This window comes from Periplaneta americana, chromosome 2 (genome assembly GCF_040183065.1).
Source record: "Periplaneta americana isolate PAMFEO1 chromosome 2, P.americana_PAMFEO1_priV1, whole genome shotgun sequence".
NCBI classification, from domain to species: Eukaryota; Metazoa; Arthropoda; class Insecta; order Blattodea; family Blattidae; genus Periplaneta; species Periplaneta americana.
Genome location: NC_091118.1, coordinates 139,816,769 through 139,841,199, shown reverse-complemented (window position 1 = coordinate 139,841,199; position 24,431 = coordinate 139,816,769). Strand labels below are relative to the sequence as shown.

General features: G+C 34.3%; 1 protein-coding gene across 1 annotated transcript; it reads right to left on the bottom strand.

The window, feature by feature from the left end:
- Positions 1-2,915: 2,915 nt before the first annotated feature.
- On the bottom strand, positions 2,916-23,168 carry LOC138694626 (protein yellow-like). The gene is made up of 3 exons (XM_069818543.1): positions 23,087-23,168; positions 16,883-17,065; positions 2,916-5,045 (listed from the first exon to the last, which is right to left on the bottom strand). Exons 1-3 carry the CDS (start codon positions 23,133-23,135, stop codon positions 3,994-3,996), a joined length of 1,284 nt encoding a protein of 427 aa, XP_069674644.1. The 5' UTR covers positions 23,136-23,168; the 3' UTR covers positions 2,916-3,993.
- Positions 23,169-24,431: the final 1,263 nt, after the last annotated feature.

The following is a 24,431-nucleotide window of genomic DNA, read 5'->3' as shown; positions in this document are numbered from 1 at the left end:
CTTAACTTTCTTGCATGAATTATATTTCTTATTTATTTTATCAGACACTTATTCTAACGGCTCTCGAAAAAAATCCGGATTGAAGACAGAAATTCCATTAAAAATATTATTACAGATGTATGATAAATAAATAAATAAATAAAAGAAAATTAATTAAAAATTAATAATATGACACATAAATTGCATTATACTTATTTCAGTCTCAATTTTATTCAAAATCCATACAAGTAAGAACCAATTCCTTAAAACTTTTCTTCTACTTTCGTTAGTCTATTAACTTGTCTTATTAAAATACAGCTCTCCATCTCTTTTGGGGTTTTCCAGGGCTCCTGTTTGCTATAGGATAGTTGATTCTTTCCCCTCCCACAACTCATTCTTGATATAACTGTTCCATTCCTCCCTCCATCTTGAGATGCATTTCCCTATCTCGTGTATTTCGCATTGCTTTCTTATGTCCTTTTTTCCTTAAAGGTCTTAGCTGGATTAAGTCTAAGTACGAGTCTGCTAGCACATGTTGAGGCTGAAATGAGATCGCTGTTTAATTTGTGGATAGAATCATTTAATGTATCAGAAATGTACATGGAGTTGGAGATCATCAGCATATAGATGGTAGCGACAATGTACCTACTATGTTCGTTGACATGTCATTTACATATATTGAAAAGGGTAATGGAGCGAGAACTGAGCCCTGTGGAATCCCCCCTTTTGTGGATCGCCAAGAAGAAGACCGATTGCCGTCAGAGACGCATCGTCGGCGGCCATGCAGATATGATTCCATCCAGCTCATAGTACTGTCGGAAAGATGTAGGGTCTTTAATTTGGCTAAGAGAAATTCGATATCCACAGAATTAAAAGCGTTTCTGAGATCGAGGAGACACAGAGCTGTCCCATCTCCTCTGTCCATAGCATTTCGAATGTCTCCAGTTACATTAAGCAGGGCCGTAGCAGTGCTGTAACCTGATTTGAATCCAGACTGAAGTCTATCTAAAAGTTTATATTCGTTCAGATAGTCCGTCATATCTCGATGTATGATTTTTTCTAGAGCTTTCGAAAAAGTGGGGAGAATATTTATGGGTCTGTACTCATTCAGTGTATAAGGAGAACTAGTTTTCGGTAAAGGCTTTATTATTGCGATTTTCCATATGTTCGGATAAGTATCTGATATAATAGAAGCATTAAATATGTGAATTACAGTGGGCAGATTACGTTTATTATTTTATCCTGTTTAGGCTTTTATTATGCCTTACATATACGAATCTTTTCAGAATTTTCAAAAACTGGTGATTTTTGTTTAGTGATTTCGTTAGCGTAATGGCCGACGTGGAAACGAAGTTACAATATAGAAACTTTCTGCCTATTTCATTTTAAATTGTTATGCTTCAGTGTATTCCAGTAGTTATTGAATTAATACAAGTTTTACGTTCTTCACATTACATCGTCTCGTGTGTATTATGTCCCTAAGTTCCTTTCCTTCACTAGAAATCACAACGTTTCACCTCTCATTTCACACGTAATTTACTACATTTCCGAACAATTTACTTTTCTTGAAATATATAAAATCTTTAATTTTTAAATTTATCTCTACAAGAAATCCATTACAAATTCGATCATTTTCACTTCCAAAATCACCGGAACTACCTCAACGCTTTTTTTATTGAACATTTTCGTTTGAATTTTTTTAGACAAAAACATCATCTGTTATGTGGACAGAGATTTGAAAGTGAAATAGTACTCGTAACTACAAAAACTTTCATACGAACGAAAATCTACAGTGAAAATTTTTATAAAACTGATCATACTTGATTGGTAGGCCTAACTCGATTAACGTGTACTTGAGGTATCAACATTATCACCCTACCATTCATGATGAAAATAAATAAGAAATAACTACCAGTACGTGTAACGTTGCTTCTCAAAACTCATGCATACTGTAATTGCTTATAAAGAACAGCTCTTAAACTAACAATTCTATATGATTATATTGCGATAACAAGCGAATTCTGAGGCACAATTTTTTTATGGATGCATCACAAATTACTGTCATTATTGTGGTATACTTGTCAGGTTTAACGGTGCATATGTCCCCTTCTAAGGGATATCTTTTAACAGATCTCTGTGGCCAAGATGTTGCAGATTACATAATATAGTAGTCTGCTGCAGATAAGTATCATCTTAAGATGTATTAAATTTTTGTAATGTTTTTATCTTTGTATGAAATCTTCCTGCTATTGACACGCATTGATATCTTTGACAACTCGTTCGTGACTCTTCGAAAATTGGTGTCAAAATTAGTAGGCCTATTAATTTTATTTTTTCTTTGAAATGTTAATACTCGTTATTGGCTGCATACGAATGGTAGCTATTCCGACTACAAACTCAACATAACGGGTTCGATTCACTGTAAGAATGTGGAAAATTTTATCCCTTTCACAAAGACAATGTGTCTTTTGTATTGTGTTCGCCAGGAGTTTGTTTTTAAAACGAACCATTCAGTTTTGCTTATAGATAATTAAGCACATGAAATATACAGTAGATCTAATCACTTCACTTTCCTTCATAGGACTGGATGTATCCTTTGTTATATACTCTCCTCTGCATCTCAACGGTAGCCATATGCTGTGCTAACTACACAATTACAGAGGCTCAAAATGTGTATATCAATTGTTTGTTCAAATGCACAGTGTCTGGGCTAGAGAAATCAAGAAATAATTGTTCACCATTTATTAAGAGGAAGATATATTATTATTATTATTATTATTATTATTATTATTATTATTATTATTATTATTATTATATGTTTGATGTTTGGTACAGGATGCAGAAAATCTCCAAGATTTTATTTTTATAACAAAAATGCTACAAATCTATACAACAAAACAAGAAAATTGAAGGAAACATTTACAGTATATGAGTCATTATTTATTCATTACTTCAAATAAATACAATATGTGCTTTTACATGCAATAACAAATGAAACAATTACAAATTTATGAACAATGATATTTGTATTTGCGATCAATAAATAATTTATTATATTATTTCAACTCGAAGTAATAAAGTATATTTGAGAAAAGTGTAATCTGAACATTCTCTAAAATATTACCACACGTGTGTTCTGAAAGCAATGGTAATTCAATATTTTTTTATAATGCAATTAAAATCGTAACACATCTCCTAGCTTTATTGGCATTGGTTTACGTATGAGGGTATGATACTATTAATACTTTATGTAGATACTTAATATTTTAGTACTACAAGAGCCATGAACATGAACGTAATGAGAATGTAATGGATACAATGAAGTTTTAATAGTTTTAACAAAATGATTAATGCTATAAGTAAGAAATATAGTTGATGATATGATATGCTTATGTAGTTTTTAAATATTTAACCAATTTCTTAATGAGATAGTAATTGATAATGATGATGGTGCATATTTTTAAAACAATAAAAGAAACACGTGAACATGTAGGGAGAATATTTACATTTAACCTAAATTATATCTGCTGTGTTGAATCTAATAAGTACAAATCACTTGAATTGTTCACATATCAACAAAAATATAAACAAAACAGGTAAAAATCAATTGTAAAGTGCTTATTGTAATAGGCCTAATATTCCGAAAGTAGACATATTATATATCTTTAGAACGGATTATTTAAGTTTTTCCTGGTTATTCTTATTTGGTTACATGTAAACAGAGAATAAACTAATAGCAAGGAAAAACAAATCATTTTTGGAAGCTACGTATATGTCAATGGCAAAAAGTAACATTATGACGAAAATGATATGATAGCTATGAGTTCAGTACCGGAAATTGGCAGTGAGATCAGCATATAATATAAATATAACTGTGTAGCAGTATCAAGATCCTTCGAGATCATGTGCCCTATCTGAGAACTCTAACTGAATTTGAATATTTCCTCAGAAAAGCTTTTCAATATTGCACAAAGTCCAGGAGGTTCTTTTAGTGGAATATAACAATCATGTGCTTTATTCATAGAAATCTTTGAGAGAAATTACCCCATGTCTTACATCATCGTAATGAAACTGAGTGTTAGGATCACATACTGTTCCTCTGAGAGCAGTAAATATTGGAGCGCTATAGATCCTAAAGTTAATGTCATTTTTATCCAAAGCATCTGCCACTAAGAATACGGGCATCCTGTCGGATATTACCCATAAGTTATAGTTACGGTCTACTTTGACATCACTTGGGAAGACAAGACCAACATCGTCCCTGTCTACCACATCCAGATATTTGGGGTCGTAAGGGTGACGTGAAGAATCCCAACATCCAATAGCGTTCTGATCAATGAGGTTAAAGAACATCATGCCGAAATCATCCATGAAGTTTGCAGTAAGATGTGACTTAGGTCCTCGTTCTGCAAGTGGGACAAAGGCGTGGTAGCTATTCTGGGCCAGTTCTTTGTGACGAAGTACCATTGTAGACACTGCAAACTGACGATTACTAGCCAATGGGTTAAAGAACAACGTCCTGTATCCGTCATTCTTGAGTGGAGAGAGTGCTATTCCAAAAATACCTTCTTCAAACCACTGAAAGTTAAGACCGGCGATATTGAAGTCCCCTTTAAGCGGGTCAGGATGGAAGTATCCATGTTCAACTCTCCATGAAGTGTTTTGCTCCCAGCTGTAGACTAAGAGACCGTGACCCAATTCATCGGAAGCATATACGAAGGTATCATCACAAGTCTTGCCGATGTCCACTGCTATGTTTGCGATGAAGGTTCTGTCGTTGGTATCTTCAGGCTTGAAATCGTAGCGGCGAATAAGGCGATCAGTCTTGAGGTCGAACACTAGGATGCCGTAAGGGCAGAGCTGGGTAGTTGTGTTCTCAATTCCAAGCGTACCAGAGTCCAAGACCCAGAGACGGTCGCAAGCATCGGCCTTGATTCTGTAGGTAGTGGTGACGCCAGCACAGTTACCTTCTCTGTTGGTGCTCCAGTCAGGGTAAGGGATCAGAGCGGGTGACTTAGTGTAAACATCAGAATGGAGAGGGATATAGTTCAATGTCGATGGTATTCCTGTAATGAAACGAAATAAATGAACAAATGACGATCAAAATTTCACATGCAGCCTAGATATAAATGATCAATTTATGTTCCAAAATGCGATGGAGTTTTTGATCGCATGCTAGAGCTGTGCATACAGCAATATTCAACCTGCCTGACCTGCTCGGACTGATGAACAGGCAAGAGCGTATTTAACCCAACAGTAGAAGCAAGTTTATGTGTCGTGTTGTGAGTAGGATTCCACGTGAGCTTGTTCCTAGGATGGCAGGCTCTTATCGTGCCTCTTCTGTTTTGTTTTACGTGTAGTTAGCTTTCACGGTCAGTACTGGATTCAATAAATATAAAAGTTGTGTCTAAGATAACTATTAACTTTTTATTTTATTGTTAATTTCAAAGTTTATTCCTCGTAAAACTTCAATTATTGAAATAGGTCTAAATAAATGCTGTTTTTAAGGAGAAAAAAATATATATCCAATAGGGCCAGTCCTAACTTTAAGAATCCTCCCCCTTTCACAGTAGAAAATGGTCTCAAGCCTTTCGCGCACATTTCCACACATCTTTCCACTAAACAATCTTTATCAGTTTTCAAAATATTTGACCCATCTTGAACATTTCTTTCCACTTTACATAATATATGACGCAGCATGCCTGAGGTACCTGTTTTCACTTTTAAAATCTTTCCATACGCATTGAATTTTGCAACACCCTCTGGTTTTAGTGCTTAGAGAGAATTTTTTCCAGGCTTCAGATCCATTCCTACTTCCATTAACCAGAACATATTCTCCGCAACTTAACTTATCTTGCACTTGTTGAGAATCCATAGCGTACAGTTAAACTACACACAGACTTCGTAACAACCCATTGGGCTCGCTTGGGTCATACTATGCTTGAATGAGAAGGAGCGGGTACTGCCAGGCAAGCTTGCGCTCGGCCTGTTGTTTACATGGTCAAGAGCGGGATGTCAGACGTATTCTGAATGACACGGGGCAGGCAGGGTTGAAAGGAAAAACGCACAGCTCTATCCCATGCTCTCCACCAAGGCGCACAGTAAGCAGGGAAGTGAAGAAAGAGGATTTATTCATCCCGGTACTAAAATAAGTGAATCAGTATGGATGGCACTGGCAGACTTGTATTCCCATAAAAATGCAGTATACAATTCTGTAGGAAGCTAGATGAACTCTAGAGCTATTTTGGAATTATAACGAGATGAAAAAATGTATAGAATGACACGGGGCAGGCAGGCTTGAAAGGGAAAACGCACAGCTCTATCCCATGCTCTCCACCAAGGAGAGCAGTAAGCAGGGCAGTGAAGAAAGAGTATTTATTCATCCCGGTACTAAAAGAAGCGAATCAATATGGATGGCACTGGCAGACTTATATTCCCATAAAAATGCAGTATACAATTCTGTAGGAAGCTAAATGAACTCTAGAGCTATTTTGGAATTATAACGAGATGAAAAATGTATAGAATGGATTTTGATAACCAGATTTATGCTACCCTCTGGTTTACTGCGTAATTTATTGAAATATATTTACGGAGAATTTCAAATTGCTGGAAACAGTACAGACATATGCACACATAAAATAACAAAGACAGAATTATCAATTTTAATGTTTTTACCATTGAAAGTAACTTTGGAGCACTCCCTATATGCAGTATAAGCAACCAATAAACAATTTTTTTTTCAATATTTTATATAACATTATTACTTCCTATTGCTTCTAAAATAAATAATGAACTGTTGGAACATCAGTCATTTGAAACGAAATTAATAGGCCTATGTCCTGCAAACTTACTCTTACTGGTAAAGTGTTGTCTCATGTCATTACATTGCTAAATGTAAGGACAATTTAGATTATGCTATCAGATTATTTTAAGTACCTGTAGTCTATGATGAAGTTAGACAAAAAATTAATGTGAAAATATTCGAATAGTTGGTAGATTTCAAGTTATAATAGAAATAAGAAATAGAATACTGCTGATGTGGCCAGAGACTTCAATTGAAAATTAATTCAATATCTTACGCGTTCGGATCAGAAACGTTTAACCTACTGAGAACACATAAGGTAAGATAAGATAAAATAAGACGAAAGACTTGATATGCAGACGAACTTAAGAAATATTTTGGTAATCGATGATTAGAAATACAAAAAAATAATGAAAAATGGAACAAAAATAATTTAAAAAGAGATAACATAATAATGTATAAATTTGGGTCACAATCGTGTGATTTTTATCCAGACTTTTTTTAAATTTGGGAGTACTAATTTTAAAGCTTAATTCATTAACAAATTAAATCAAATTACAGTTTACACTGATGTTTATTTCAATTACAATCATTTCTGTATTGATGAGACTTATTTAATGCAACACATTTTCAGTTGTATTACTACTTTTCATGTTGAAGTATAGAAGTGTAAAGCAGACACTTACGAGATATGTTGTTATGCTTGCTTATGAACGAAAATATTGCAGTAGATTATGGCACTATTTTCGAACCTAAAAGAAGCTGCTTCAGTGAAGTATAGCATTAGGAAGGAAACAGTGAAATACTGCGTGTGTATGTTGCTACTTTCATAGAAGTTTCTGTTAAAAATGTTAGGCTATCTTATCTGGCAAGAGGTCTCATGAAATAAGGAAATTGTCAAAGGAAATGCGAGAAGAAGATAGAACAGGAAAAGAAACCAAGGGCAAGGCGTTAACAGTTACAATTTATTACATATAAAATTATGAAAAAATATAAGTGCAGATAGATTCATCTTAACAGAAGAATGTCCAAGGGAGGGTATTTGCCTTCAGGTCTTACAGTCAATAATATGTGAAAGACATCTGTGAAGAAGAAAATAAAACTTCGGGAATGAAACTGTGCTTGTTTTCAAAATACAAACATAATTACATTCTATAAGTGTTTCAATCTACGGCTCAAGACTCGCCACATTAATAGATGCTCCATTTTAAAGATGAATCGCATGACAATAAAGGCAGAAAAGTGCCGTAGATACCATAAATTTTGTGCAAAGCAATGTTGTAAAATAATGAAGGAAATAATCCAGGTGTAAAAAATATTTATGCTCGACCATGCCGAAATGTAGTAATTATACACCTGGTAGTAGCCCTTTAATGCACCTCATTAAAGTACACCTACTCATTATAGTTGAGTTGTTCAGCCAATGAGAAATCACCATTGTAGCATTATAAAAGCTCAAGTATCGATTATTCGCAGATATGCAATCGAAAGACAACTAGCGAAACGTCACGGAGGCTGGAAATCCAATACTGTCGCAGAAGGTTATGTTCTGTTACTATAATAATTAGCGTTAATTGTAAATAATATTCAAATAAATTCAATTTGTCATCTCGTTTTTCAATTCTAAATCATTTTCCAGGTTATATCAAGATTAATGTTCATGTTATTCTCTAGATTATATCAAGGTCAATGACATTCGTTTCTCGGAAAAAATCAATACTTTCGCGTCTGCGCACATCTCACAATTTAGAAGGCCAGTTCCGCTCCTCACTTAGATAACCATAACATGAATACTTATGAATAATTTCAAGTTAGAAATATGGTCGAGCATAAAAAGTCGTATGAAACTTGCCTATAATGGTAATTAAGGCGCTCGTATGAAAATTATGAAACTCGCTTGCGCTCGTTTCATAAACAAACATACTCGCGTCTTAATTACTACCATTATAGGCTCGTTGCATAATATACTATTCCTTGAACAAATTTCATTGCATTAAATCTAAAGAAGATGCATTCATAAGAGTTCAGTATATCATTTTAAATTTAATGGGTTCTGTCGTAGCTCAATTGTAAGTGACTCATTCTTGAGGCGAAAATGGTATCGAAGGAATTTCAACATATTTTTTTGCAATATGTTTTTAATCAATATCTCAAAGTTGTTTTGACGCTTAGCATCTTTGGTAAGATAGGTTTTCAATTCTTAATTTTCTTTATTTTATTCAATAGGTTTAAATTCTATATTCTTCTAAAATAAATCTAATAACAATCCCCCCAATGTGTGCAATGTTCGTGCGTAAGTCAATGCCTGTACAGTGTACTCGATACGCTGTGCTTATCGCGGTTGCGGAGAACATGAAAAGCATTGTGTGTGTGTGTGTGTGTATATATATATATATATATATATATATATATATATATATATATATGTAATGTGGATGATATTATAGCACAGGCTACTTAATAATGAGAGGTATCTGATCCAACTTCTCAGGAATTTTCATGTCCATTTGCTTAATAGAACACCTTTCTAGAAATCATATAGAGATGTCCAGGACTGAATATTACACTGTTGAGTAATTCTTCATTAGTTTATCTATCTTTAATAAGGATGATTCCAAATAATAGATGTGATGGTAGGTCACAAGAGTATCGCGAGGGAATGTTTCCTACCATTAGCTCATTTCACCACAGATTATAGGCTAGTTGAAATTAGAATTTGAGTAGGCAAAGTAGAACTCTGATGTTCAGTCATGCGTCAATTTAGAATTACTGAAAAAGTAAAGTTATATAATGCGTTAAGATTTATGTTTCAACACTCAATTTGAAGAGGAAGAAATAGATATAAACATAACATGTGAAAGTATTATTTGTTGGATGGATTCATTGGGCGTGCCCAACCGGTCCTTCTGCTAGCAAACAAGCGCGGCTTAGAAAGGATATAAGACTTACGTACATGCCATTTTTCCGAGTCGTTTGACCGGTCAGCGGGAGAAATATTTCATAATTGTTCAACTTCATTTTCTCGGTCAAGTTTACAGTGAACGCACATTAAAATACAAAGCAGGTCTCATTGCCTTACTTTCTAATTCCAGGCTCCTTATCATGTAATCAGGTCCTATTTACATTTCGTTAAATTTTTATTACATAAATTGCCTAATTTCATCGAATTTGGTAAATACTTTCACTTTTCTTAGGCTCGAGTCTTGTTATCGCCATAGAATACAAAACTTACTCACGAAACAAACTTCTGTCCAATTCATGACAAACTTCAAGGTTTTTAGTATTCTATCTGTTGTAGTATGTTTCTCATTTTGTAGAACCTAGTCCTTCAGATGTTTTCTCCTATGCGACGTAATAAAAGCTTATGTCACATGATTTTCAAAAATTCAAAATACACAAAATATCTGCTCTGAAAACATTAAATCTGTCTAACTATATAAAATAAATTAGTATTAAAATTACTGACCTATAAATCAAAATTATAATAATTTTAAAAAGAAAAGTTGAAGTAAAAATATATGTTGTATGATTTATAGACTCAACAATAATATGAACTCAACAAAAATAAAAATAAAAAAAAAAATAATAATAATAATAATAATAATAATAATAATGGCTTTAACCTTGCAGAGTTAAGGCCATAAGATCTTCTCTAACACTTAACCCAGAATAAAACTTCGATACAAAGAACATTACAAATATACCAAATATAATACACAGAAAATTGAAAGAGGTAATCGTAATACATGATAAACAGTACAGAAATATCCAAAGTCCAAATTTAAAATATTTTAAATTCTATCCCTTCCAGTAAGTAGAAACATGGTGTAAATTCTACGGTAAGAGTCAGGAATCTAAAACACATTTCACTTGACTATGTGTCAGAGGAAGGACAATAATTGTTTGTATACTTCTTACTGTCAGTCTGATTGGTGTAATATGTTCCGCGATGTATGCACTTGAGGAAGAAAGGAACTGCCAACGCTACCCAATAATCTCCTGGCTTAGTTTCCTCGTGAATGATGTCTTATTCGTGTCAGTTATGAGGTTTCTACTGTCTTCGGACAGTTGACTAAACAACTGCAACAATCTAAAATACAGGACTTTAAATTCACAAGGGCATATTCCATGCTCTAGAAAGGATTCGCATCGAGGTAGTTGCTCTTCCACACAGCACTAAAATATAAATGTTGCATATATTAATTCGATATTTTAAAATTTTTGTAAAATACTAAATAAGGTAATAGGCCTATTTAAGGCATTAACAAATATAGGCTAAGTCTAAAACAGCGTTTCTCAAACTTTTTTGAAGTGGGGACCACCTTTTTAAGTCATAACAGTTCCGCGGACCACCTTACTCTTGTTCCCTTCGAAAGCAAAGTTTATCATTTTTGTAGCATATTTTATTACCAGTATACCTATATTTTAAAATAGAATTATATAATTAAAATTAATTTATTGCAATTAATTTTTTATTAGTATTAACTAATTAAGCTTAAGTTAATGTTAATATAAGAAAATTTATTTTCGTTTTTTTAATAATTCAAAGCTGTTAGAGTTTGGATAATCTTTAACTTATTAATTAACAAAATAAATAAATGTTGGTACTCCTACTCACATTAATAATTCTACAGGTTTACTTTTTATACTTGCGTGTTTCGTCTCTAAGTGCCGTTTCAATTTCGCGGGTTTCATACACTCGTTTGAAAGCACTTCGTAACAAACAACGCACCGAGGTTTTGGTTCACTTCTATTGCCACACCAAGTAAATCCAAGTTCCAAATAACTCTTGTAATATTTACGAAAGTATTTTTTTTTGAACAGGACTAGATATTTCTTTAATGGCACTAGAATTAATGATATTAATATCTTCACACTGCCTAAATTAGCACTGCCTAAATGAAGCGTATAATCACGTTCTTTTCTTTTCAAAGATTCGGATCGAAGCCAGTTTTCCATTATGTATAATGGGCACTATTTAACAGAGACATAGACAACTACTAGCATGTACCACACAAGAAGGATTTCAAACAAATAACTGCTAAAAGGCAAGTGACGAATCAACAATGCACAGAATTTGTTTTAAGTTACTTGTGATTAGCTACAAAAAATATAATTAGGAAAGTATTGTAATTTGAATTTCTAGATCTGATTCGCCCGGATTTTAAAATAAACGGAGTCTAAAATTTCTTTATATCGTCATCTGGAAAAATAGAAATAAAAAGAATTAATGCAGAATCATGCCCGATTTTCAACAAATATGCAATTTGGCACGTTCTATTATTGGTGTACGACGTACAGTACATGACCATTTCAGTGTACAGACTGGGTGTCGGCAAAACTATTAAGAAAGTCATAGACCTAAATACATGAAAAGATTCGGTACTTTGGTCCTTTGTTATGAATTTGAGTGGTCCCTTGCTGGGTTACAGACGCGGGATGTACAGGGAAAATATGGCGAGAAACACCTCGTTCATAGTGTTTTAAATCCCTCTTTTGTTGCTGAGAGTAGGGTGGGAATTCGGTAGACGAGTAGAGTAATAAATTTCAATTCGTTTGAATTTTATTTTTTCCTGTATTTTTTTAAGGACCACAAGGGCAGGCCTCGAGGACCACAGGTGGTCCGTGGACCATAGTTTGAGAAACCCTGGTGTAAAACATAACTGTAACTAAAACCTACAGTTAGGGATCTATGAAGGAATTTATAAATGCTGATACCATAATAACATAAAATATTAACGTCTGTCTGTCTATTTAGTCTATCACTCTTACAAGTTTGTATGCCTCTTCGTTCTCTACCAAAACTGTGTCCCTGACCTGCCGCGCCCTTTAGTTTGTATATCGTCGTTGTTCCTGCAATAACTCCTAATGTGCAAAATATTAAAATTTTCAGTAGGAACAAAAAACACATTCATTCATCCTGTGGCAGCCGTACATAGGAAACTGTGAATTCTTACATTTACGAAACAAATAAATATAATTACATGTACATTGCTGTATCACTATTCAAGTTATTTAATAGAGCAAAAATCTGAAAATCGATAAATATGTTACATAGGAGTTATTGCAGGAACAACGACGGTATCATAGCTGTTATCTCAGCGCATTTCGAACAGACGGATCAAGGAAAAGCAATGGACTGTATTTTCTACGTGTGCTTACCTCCAATCCTAGAACAGTCTCCTCAACTAAAGTCAGCTGGGACAGCCGGGATTACCAGTGCTTCAGTTCACAGTTCAGTTCAGTGATTCGTGCGTGATTTGTACTTTTATACGTGGTCTTGATCCACCAGTTCGAAATGCGCTAAGTATAGATCTGTAGGTCTGTCTCAATGTCATGTTTGGTCTGTTCCTCGTATTAATCCGGTTCATAGGTGTTCAAAGGCCTATAGAACCAGGAGATATTTCACGTCAAGCATGCTCTGCTAAGGTCAATAATTTTCCACAGAAAATAGGAAAAACGACTTTAAAGAATATGCGCTGCGGGTTCCTTACGCCAGGGGTTACTTCGTACGAGTTACAATATTGGACTCTATGGTCTGATCTATCCAGTTCGTCTCTGACTGGACTGCCCCTCGGACTGGACTGTGTGTTTTGAAGTATGTCCTGGACTGAAATTAAGTTAAGAAAGATTGGACTATAAAAGCAACCAGAATTGAGCCACACCACAGGAATTCCAATTAATAAGAACACTTATATACAATGTATAAATCGAGTTATGTTTAATAACAGCCAAGAAAATGACAGTAAATACTTCAAATAATATTCTAGAATTTTGAGAAAACTTGGACAATCGATCATTAGTGACAATAGAATTACTCAATGTCAATATTCAGGCACAACCCCATTATTAAGAAATTCATTAGGAATACAACGTCAAATAACTTATCTTCACTTAAAGTAGTTTCATTGTGGAATACAACATATTGAAAAGCCCCCCGAGTAAAACAATATTGAAGACTAATACAATTGGTAGAAGTTTTGAAAACATTTGGATTTATATAACCGAAAAAAAACAAGCCAAACCTGCCCACTTAATCAAGTTTTTGGGTGTACTAATCTAGCTAACGAAGCGTTACCGTACATAGTCTGGAAGTCGTTCTCTTCGCGGAGAAAAGGGAAAGATATTTATTTAACCTGTCCCGCTGGAAGCGCTGACCTGAATACGAGCGAGCTATCGTCGCCTCATAGCGACGTAGACCGGCTCGTACTATTACCGCAAGAGAGTGCTGAGAATAGGAAATCTTGAAGAGACAAAATTACCCATTCTGCCAAAGAATGCAATTAAAAGAACAAACGTTACACTGTCTCTGATATATCTCAGTCATGTACCTTATATGACTTTATGCTCGACCATGCCGAAATGTAGTAATTATACACCTGGTAGCAGTCCTTTAATGCATGTCATTAAAGTACACCTACTCATTAAAGTTCAGGTGTTTTCAGCCAATGACAACTCAGCTTACAGGTGTTCAGCCAATAACGAGTCGGCTTTGTACCGTTATAAAACCGCAAGTATCGATTATTCTCGGATATGCAATTGAAAGAGAATTAGCGAAAAGTCACGGAGGCTGGAAATCCAATACTGTCGCAGAAGGTTATGTTCTGTTACTATAATAATTAGCGTTAATTGTAAATAATATTCAAATAAATTCAATTTGTCATCTCGTTTTTCAATGTCGAATTCAATAATCAAAGTTATACCAAGTTTAACGGATTACAGGAGGTCAATGACATTATTGTTCCTCGGAAAAAATCAATATTTTCACGTTTGCGCACATCTCACAATTCACTACCTAGAACAAGATCACTTCCGATCTTGTCAGATACAAATAAAATGTATACATCTGAATACTGTAATTTCAAGTTACAAATATGGTCGAGCATAAAAAGTCGTATGAAACTCGCCTATAATGGTAATTAAGAAGCTCGTATGAAAATTATGAAACTCGCTTGCGTTCGTTTCATAAACATCCATACTCGCTTCTTAATTACTATGATTATAGGCTCGTTGCATAATGTACTATTATCGCCTATCTTTCCTATACGATAAATATGTCACATTAATCGTTTCCCTGGTCTCTTGATCTATCTATCTGGTTCTATGCATCTCTTTTCTATTATATATCTGATGATTCCGTGTGATCTACATGGCCTACTTGGTCTGTCTCTGATCAATGTAATGTATCTGTATGTGTGATCTGTCTTTTTGATCTGGCTTCTGTATTTGTCTGATCTGTGTAACCCGTCTCCCTGATGTAGCTTATGTACACTGACGTTCAAAGATACCTGATCCCACTAATCGGTAGTGTTCGATAACTTGTTCGTGTAAGTGTCGCTTCTTTAGTTATTACTTATGTGAATAGATGGCGAAGGTAGCAATCAGTGTCGCCAATAGTACATAAATATACCCGCATTACAATATTCAAAATTTCGTCCTCCTCTAATGATTGTGAAAAAACGTTAGATTCAGCGGGAATCCGCTGATAATGCGAATTATGAAAATAATTTATACTTACTCTACTCAACATTCTCCAAAATACATTTTTACCCGTCCTAATAATAGGGCCACCTATTGAGAACTAGCGGAACTATTTCAAAGTTTGTCAATTTGTTATATCTTTGGTCCTGACTTATCCCGTGATTAGAAAGTTGTGATGGATAAAATCTGAAGATTAAGGGCCATATTCATAGACATTCTTAGCGCGGGCTTCCGATGGATGATCAGCGATCTAACGTTTTTCGTATTCATAAACCAGTGTTAGCGATATGATATGATATGATATGATATGATATGATATGATATGATATGATATGATATGATATGATATGATATGATATGATATGATATGATATGATATGATATGATATGATATGATATGAATCCTGTACAAGTAATCAGTCGATAGCCGGGGCTAGTTTAGCACGCTCGTAGCGCGGGCTGGCGAAATGTCTATGCATAGCACCCTAAGACTTTTATCGGGGCACTTCTGTTGACCGAAAACATTGAAGCAGGTGCTCAAGTTGTGCAAAGATTACACGTCAAGACAATTTGATATGTAAACGAAATAGTAATTGATTGGAGAAGTCCTTCGAAGCTCATATGAAATATGTTTGAAAAAATGTTTTATCTCTCTACACATCAGTATCAATAACTGTATAAAAATGTTAATATTGTAGTTAAATAATTATTTTATGATAAATTACGGCGAAAACAATAGCTGAAGACTAATTTTATGCATAAATGTCGGTTTTGAAAATGTAAGTATTTTTTTTTTCGATTTTTTTAAATACTGGAATCAGCATTGACCCCATGGTATTTAGTGTCGCAAAAATGTCTGTTAGTACAAGGGTTAATGATACATTATTAGAAGTGATTTCGCGTTTTCGACTAATGGGGCTGTGATATTACATATAGTAGCCCTATTAATGAAAATATTGAAAATTAAAGTCAGGCTGGTTGGCGCAGTTGGTATAGGCCGACCTTCTATGCCCGAGGTTTCGGGTTCGATCCCGGGCCATGTCGATGGCATTTAAGTGTGCTCAACTGCGACAGGTACATATCAGTAGATTTACTGGAATGTAAAAGAATTCCTGCGGGACAAATTTCCTGCACACCGGCGACGTTGATATAACCTTGGCAGTTACGAGCGTCGTTAAATAAAACATAACATCAAATTAGTGTCATATGTAGATGTTTTAATGGAAATAAAAATTTCACTAAGATATATTTGCAAACTGTGACGTTAAATTTGAATAAAGGGGAATTTCTAAGTAGTAGAAGTGAGGTGTTTCAAGCAAGTAAAGGTTACACGACAAAAGACTAAAGCAGATATCAAACTATACAATTATAAATATTACAAAATCCTTCAAACAAAATATAATTATCTACTAAAATAAGCTCTTGTCCCATTTGCAACGAATGAATGCAGGAATAATGAGGAAACAGACATATGAAGTCAAGAAATATGTCTGACTGCCTAGGAAACGATGACTGTATGAAAATGGACCATGTAATTCCTGCATGGGTAATGATAAAAGAAAAAAACAAGAATGATCATTTATAGTCTTAAAACAATAACAACAGGATATAGAAACTTACCTTTTCTCCATCTCGGCACTGTGACGAAGAGCTTGTCCTTCCAAATCTCTATTCCCACAGGGATTCCATTTTCAGGTACGAACTCTCCAGTCCTGAGTGCATGTTGCCGGGACTGTTCGTCGGGATACGCATAGTCCAGAAGCTTCCAGTTGAACTTCTCCTGGAGCTTTGTAGCACTTTTGGCTGTAAGGAAACGGAAAACATTACTTAATCTTATCTCTGTTTTTCCTCTCTCGCTTTTTACTTTCTCGTAATAAATTATACAGAGTGATTCATGAGGAAAGGTAAAAAATTTAGTATGTGAATTCTGAAGTCATTCTGAGTGAAAAAGTTCATATGAATATAGGTCCGTTTTCGAACGGTTACGGAGATATGGCTCTTTGATTTCATAAAACTTCTGAGATTCCATTGTACTAACTCGCATTCAGAGACAGATAACGGATAAATTTAAAGTTTATATTCACGTATGCATATATATCTAATATTCTAGAAGTCGGGGTCGACGTTTTCGCACATTTTCAAAGGTACCTCCTTGTGCTTCAAAGCACTGTTGCGCTCGGGCGCTCATCGTGCTCATCGCTCGGGAAAGTTGTACGTGGCTGTCTTTATGCCGCATACAAAATACGATCGATTAGCGCCTCTTTTGTTTCCCCCTTCCTTTGCTATACTAAGTCATTCATCCAACCCCATAGACAGTAAATACTCTTCGATATGGTATCCTTCTGTTCGGAAAGCGTCGTTCATATTCAGCGACAGCATGCAAGGAACTTGCATCGCACAAACCATAAACATACACAATATCGGAGTATTCTGCAGTCGAAAATTTACAAGGCATCTTGAAAAACACAACTTAATTCTTCCGATAACTGTACCTGTATAACTACTCTACTGCAGGTAGCTGACTGAACTGCTATGAACCGATAAGTGATAGCGTATTTGTTGTGACATTTGTAATGCCCCACCGTCCGGTTTGTGCCTCTTCTCTTATCTACATCGCTCACAATGCAGATTCCAATGTTACGTCATTCATCGGTGATCTTGTCTCACGTCAGCAGCATATGATAACGTCTGATTCACATTGGGGGCGAGACGTTTTACCAAAAAAAAAAAAAATGCATCTAGCTCCGCCATCGTTCGAAAACGGACCTATGTTCATATGAACTTTTTCACTCAAAATGGCCTAAGATATCGTATCCTAAATTTTTTACCTTTCCTCGTGAATCACCCTGTATATGAACTGCGCTATTATCTATCATCGGTGGAATTGATGATAGCGAGTTGATACTTTTTGCAAGACGAGTCCGAGAATTCGTTATGGCATTACCCAATATTCGCCAAGTAAATCCTCGAATAAAACCAACCATGTGATCAGCCTAAGCGAAATTTAAACCTACATCCAAGCAGACTCATAGGATTAGCCCAGCACGTTATCCAAGAACAGGACGATAGTAATACACTTCAATATCCCTAATATCGAAAATGTTTTAGGCAACAGTGTGTACAGCGACTTCTACTTGATCATCGGTCAGATTTTGTTCAGTTTTAGTTTCTGCTAGTCAATCTAACTAACCGCGAATCATGTTCTGAAATATGATTTTCATTGAACAAATAGTGAGAGATTTTTTTAAATATAACGCGAATTGGATCCGAATCAATCGTCACAAGTTACTCGTCATATGTTTAATTCGTCACACATTACATTTTATTATATGAGTCACATAATACATTTTTGTCACAAGATTTTGTGACAAGATTTCAGATTGAACAAGATGTCACTCATTCACAATGCATTCGTGTTTTTATTTTTATATTATCGCAAAATATATTCATGGTTTTATTTTTTTAGTCTCGCAAAACATTTCCATAGTTTTTAATAAGTAGTATAATATCTCAAAACACTTTCACGTTTTCCTTTTTCCTAATATCGTTAAATAACTTAATTCAATTTTTTAAATACAATATCGCAAAATTTTGTATAGCGTTTTGTTTTTCTAATATCGCAAAAATGTTCCGTGGTTTTAATTTTATAGCGTATCAAAACATTTCCTTGGTAAGGTTTTTCTGTAGTTTTCCTAAGGTTAAGACAAATGTCGGGATGGAACCTAAAAGAAATGGGCCAAGGACCCACATCCCCTTCCCATAAATATTCCGGTATTCTTACAAATTTGTTTTCAAATTTTCGAACCGTTGCTCAGTCGTCAGGATTAGCCTGGCGTAACGAGTCCAACAGAGTAGTTGACCCCTCTGGTCTTAAATATCTGCCCTGATGATGGAAACTGTAATTCCGAAACGTTGGAAATGTCAAGTTCCAGGACACTGTGGAATACCCAAAAATCTAATTCTGAACTAGAAACTCCTAGCTCTGAACTGCATGAAGAGAGACGTGAACTGCTTTGTGACTATGCAACTTATTAGTGTGCCTAGTCATACTGTTTAATTGAACTTACATCTCGAAGAATATCCAATTTATTCCTCTCATTGCCAACTAATGAGCTGTCACTACTCCAGTTATTGAGCATTTAAAGACTGCATGATTTCATCTCCCACAAGTCAACTCTCATCTGGAGCTGTTACTTTATTTCACGCTTTATTTACGTTTTAATTATCTCCTACAATTTAATTTAGTTTTAAACAATGTCATTAAGGAATAATGAAGTAAAAATAACGCGACAGATGAGTGAATGTATGAGTGAAAGAGAGGTTGAATAAATAAATGAATGGTTGAGTGAAGGGGATGAATTGTTGAATGAACATAAATGAATGAAGAAATATAATTACTGCGGAACTGAATGAGTAAGTGGTTAGGTGGATGAACTATAAATGTGTGGTTGGATAGATGAGTGAATGAAGAATTTTATGAATTAACTAGTGTTGGAGCGTTGAATGAATGAACAATACATTACTAAAGAGTGAATCGATTATTGAATTAATGTCGGATATAGGTTGAATAAATTTTCAGTAGTTATTTCAGGAATAAATCAACAGATGAAATTATTTAATTAGGTCATACTGTGTGTTTTAAGGTATTCATGACCCTTTTGAATAAATATCTTTAATTATTGAGCATTCATTTTCAATTTTTTACTGATTCATTGGTGTACCAATACCGGTACTAAGTATTCTGTGGGGGAAATTAAAAAAAATAATAATTGGGGAGCAGCACAAAAAATTATTTTACATAATAAATTTACATTTTTTTTTAATTCTAACCTGATTTTCTTTGATTCAGAAAATTCCTAAATATGTGTTCAATGTTTCAAATCTCAAAAAGTTATGTAATATACGTTTTGAAATGTGAATTTTCTTTCTTTTAATGCGGATGAATTTTTTTTTCAATATTTATTATTTATTTCACAAAATTTTTGGTTATGCAGGTTTCTAAATTTTCTTTGATTCAGAACACAGACTATTTGATTTCCTTTAATGTGATATATGACATAGTTATTTCAGCTGTTGTTTGATAAGTGTTATTATTTTTGGAAATTAAACAAAGGCAAAAAATCAATAAAAGAGAAAGAGAAACACACTTTGAATAGGTAAAGAACATTGCCATCTAGTGGAAGAAATAGTAATTTTATGGTAGGAAAAAATATTTCTTCTAAAGAAATAGCGCCAAATTTAACTTAGGGGAAAGTCGGGTAGTATCGGACATCGGGTAGTATCGGACAGTGCGTTTCTTTCATCTACCACCATATGGTAGTACCTGAATGACATGGTTACGTTTCTCTATGCGACATCATAGAAACGTAACCATGTCAATCAGGTACTATCATTGTGTGGTAGATGAAAGAAGCTCACTGTCCGATATTACCCGATGTCCGATACTACCCGGCTCTCCCCTATTTGTCACAGAAAAAAAACTCAAAATGACCGCGTGCACATGCAGAGAGTAACTTCCGGCTGAAGGAATGACTGCTTTCGGTTAGAAAAATATTAATAATGGGAAATGGAAGCAAGATATCATATATAAGCAATATACTGTATATTCGTGAAGTAGAAATAACAAGAAATCAGAAAATAGTACAATTGAAAAACTCAAAATTTTGACCAAACAGTCATTCAAAGGGTAATGAATTAGATTAAATACTGACCAGCGATTCGATGAATGAACATTGTAAATAAATTGTGTAGATGAATGAAGGAATTGTGATATAAATGAATGAGAATGAATGAGTGTAACTACTGCATAGATGAATGAATTAAGGACTCAATGTATCATTCAGTCACTTTTTTGTTCTATAAGTCAATTATTTAATTTATCACTCATTTATTCGCTCGTTTATTTCACCGTTCATTCACTTTTTCATTCCATTATTCATTGACTCGTTCATTGCACTATTATCCACTCATTCATTCCATAGATAGGCTGAATAATTTCTTTCATCAATCTTTTACTCATTCATTTCATAATTCTGTCACACATTTATTTCGTAATGTATTGGCTATTTTATTTTATAATTTCATAATTTATTGACTACTCCATTTCATCGTTCATTTCAGTATTCATTCACTGTATCATTTCATTAATATTACACAATTTTATTTTAACATCCATTCAATCTTCAATTTACTCATTAATTTTCTCATTCATTTCAGCACTCATTCATTAATTTTATAATTCATTCTCCCTTTAATTTCATCATTAATTCACTTATTAATTTCATCATTCTTTCACTCAATCATTTCACAATTCATTCACTCAATCATTTTTTATTCAATCACTCATTAATTCCATAATTCATTTTATCATTTATTCACTCATTCGGGCCTTCAATCCTAAATCCAATAAATTATTTCATTATTCCTTCGCTCATACTTTTCATTATTCATTTACTGTGTCATTTCATCAAGTTTATTTTAACATTAATTATTTATTTTCACCATTCATTGTCATCCATTTCATCACTCATTCACTCTTATTCATTTCATAAATTATTCACTCATTAATTTCACCATTCGTTCTCTCATTGTTTTCATAATTCATTCATTCATTCATTCTCTTCGCAATTCGTTCACTTATTTATTAATTTAAGCATTAATTCACTCATTAATCACTGATTTCATAATTCATTCACTCATTATTTTCATAATTCACTTAGTTACTTATTAATTTTAACATTAATTCACTCATTAACAGCATAATTCATTCACTCATTGATTTCATAATTCATTCACAAATTTATTTCACCATTCATTGACCCACTCATTAATTTCAACATACATTCACTTATTCATTTCGTCTTCATTCACTCACTCGTTTCTTAACACATTGGCTCACTCATTCAATAATTCTAGCATTCATTTAATCATTTATTTACTGATACACTCTTCATTCCTTAATTGATTTCAACCTTCATTTACTTAATTAATCAATAACTGAGAGATTCATTTCATAATTCGCTCGCTCTTTCGTTCTATATCTCAGTCATATTCACTCATTCTTTCTGCAATTCAATATTGTTCACTTAAACATTAAATTTCATAATTCATTCGCTCATTGATCAATTCATCTTACAATTAAATATCGAATCTTCTTATTTATTTGCTAATTCATTCCATTATTAATTCTTTCATTCATTCATACATTCACCTGTTAAAAAATTACTGTAATATTTAATTAGTTCAATTATTTATTCAATCAACTTTAAATGAAAAATGTATAATTATTTCGGAAAACGTATTATTATCTTTCTTGTGTTAAATTTTATATTACCTTGTTAACATGTTTCAGCCTGCTATTGGCCATCATCAGAACTGGTTGTTGCTAGTCTTGGCACCTTTTGTTTGTGTTTCCTGTGGGGGTGTGTTTATGTAATGTAATGTTGTAATGTTACACTACACAAACACACCCCCACAGGAAACAAAACAAAAGGCGCCAAGACCAGCAACAACCAATTCTGATGATGGCCAATAGCAGGCTGAAACATGTTAACAAGGTAATATAAAATTTAACACAACAAAGACAAATACTACGTTTTCCGAAGTGATATAGTGTTAAAAGTTATGTAATCAAGATGTATAATTATTACAAACTGTACCAATAGAACCACGAAAACACACATAATCCGGAATTCTTGTTCCAATTTACGAACGCTATGAAAACACTTCATTTCCGTATGACTGGAATTACTGTATTTCTTTGATGTCTAAAACGCAAACACAAAAATCTGCGGTTTTCCGGGAACTGAAAGTAGCAGAACTCACCCGCTACTGCCCCCAAGACCAAAACAAGACCCAACAGAGACACCCTCATGGCGATGTCCTCACTAGCACTACCATCTGCATGTAACGCTAACCTTTATTTATAACCCTAATATGTATTGCATGAACGGTGAGTCCTTTCTCCAGACACGAAATCCCCACCACTGCTACTAGGTGAGGTGTCGGACATGAACTAACAAGGGCTAGGCGAAAGTTGTGCTCATTTTCGTGGTCCCATACTGCTTTAGAAACATGAAGGATGTATCTATCTGGCAAATTCTTCCTGTTCCCATCTTATTTTGTCAACTATGTCTTCGAGCCGTAAACAATTACCACAGCTGCACATATTAACTCGCTGTGTCAAAAGCGGTAGTGTGAACAGTTGAAAAACAAGTGAATTCCGAATTCATTTCTCGGCATGGAAGACTGAATGCGTGCTCCTTGCATTGTACAGCTCATGTATTTTGTTAAGACATTCCCCCACTCTTCCTACAGAGCTGCGCAAGAGATCGGATTAGTCTACTTACGAATTATAGGGGAATGGGTTACTCTTTGCCTTGAACTCGGTAGACACACGCCCGTCCTTCCCTTCTACTCCTACCCCCTCTACGGAAACGTTGTTCCCGTACTGCACATCGCGAGTGTCTTGACAAAATGCATGAGCTGTACTTGTCTTTCATTGTCATTAGCGACGACCGTGATCCTCGAAAAAATACGTTGCTAGGAGTTCTGCAACATTCTTTTATTATTTCCTCAGAATATTCATAAGAGAGCGGAATATGTGAAAGGGACCAATTTTTTAAGGTTGAATAATAAAAATGATGATTGCGATGACATTGATAGGAGTAGTAGTAGTCTGTTGCTCAGCGTTAGCCACGGTTTGATTCCCTGTCAGGGCATTATAAAATTTGCAGACGTTTCAGAGGGTTTTTCTCTGGGTATTTCAGTTTCCCTCTCTCATTCATCCAAACTCACCACCACTCACTCATTTCATCCATCATCTACAATAGTTAAAAATAGACTGAAGTGAAGTTTGTGATTTGTATGGGTATCCGTTGTGTGCGTGTGCGTGTACATATGCAACATGATGTTAGTTCTTTTAATTAGGTCTACCTAAATTGTATCAGAAAATGAATAGTATTAACGTATTCTGCACTTTGTACAGGAAACCAACTGTTATATGATTGTAAATTGATTCATTATGGAATTCTTAAGAGGAGAATACGAAGTTTACACCTCATTAAATTAGTATGTAATTAAATTTATACAAACAAATATATTTTGTTTTAGTTTTGCTTTCTCTGTCTGGTTCGACTGGTTTTTCGCCTTTGAAATCAAGTTATGAAAC

Excerpts from the sequence above, each read along its gene's own strand:
- LOC138694626 (XM_069818543.1), bottom strand. The coding sequence starts at position 23,135 with ATGAGGGTGTCTCTGTTGGGTCTTGTTTTGGTCTTGGGGGCAGTAGCG. Across the intron at positions 17,066-23,086 it reads GGTCTTGGGGGCAGTAGCGG|CCAAAAGTGCTACAAAGCTC; the intron begins GTGAGTTCTGCT and ends GTTTCCTTACAG. Across the intron at positions 5,046-16,882 it reads AGTGCCGAGATGGAGAAAAG|GAATACCATCGACATTGAAC; the intron begins GTAAGTTTCTAT and ends GTTTCATTACAG.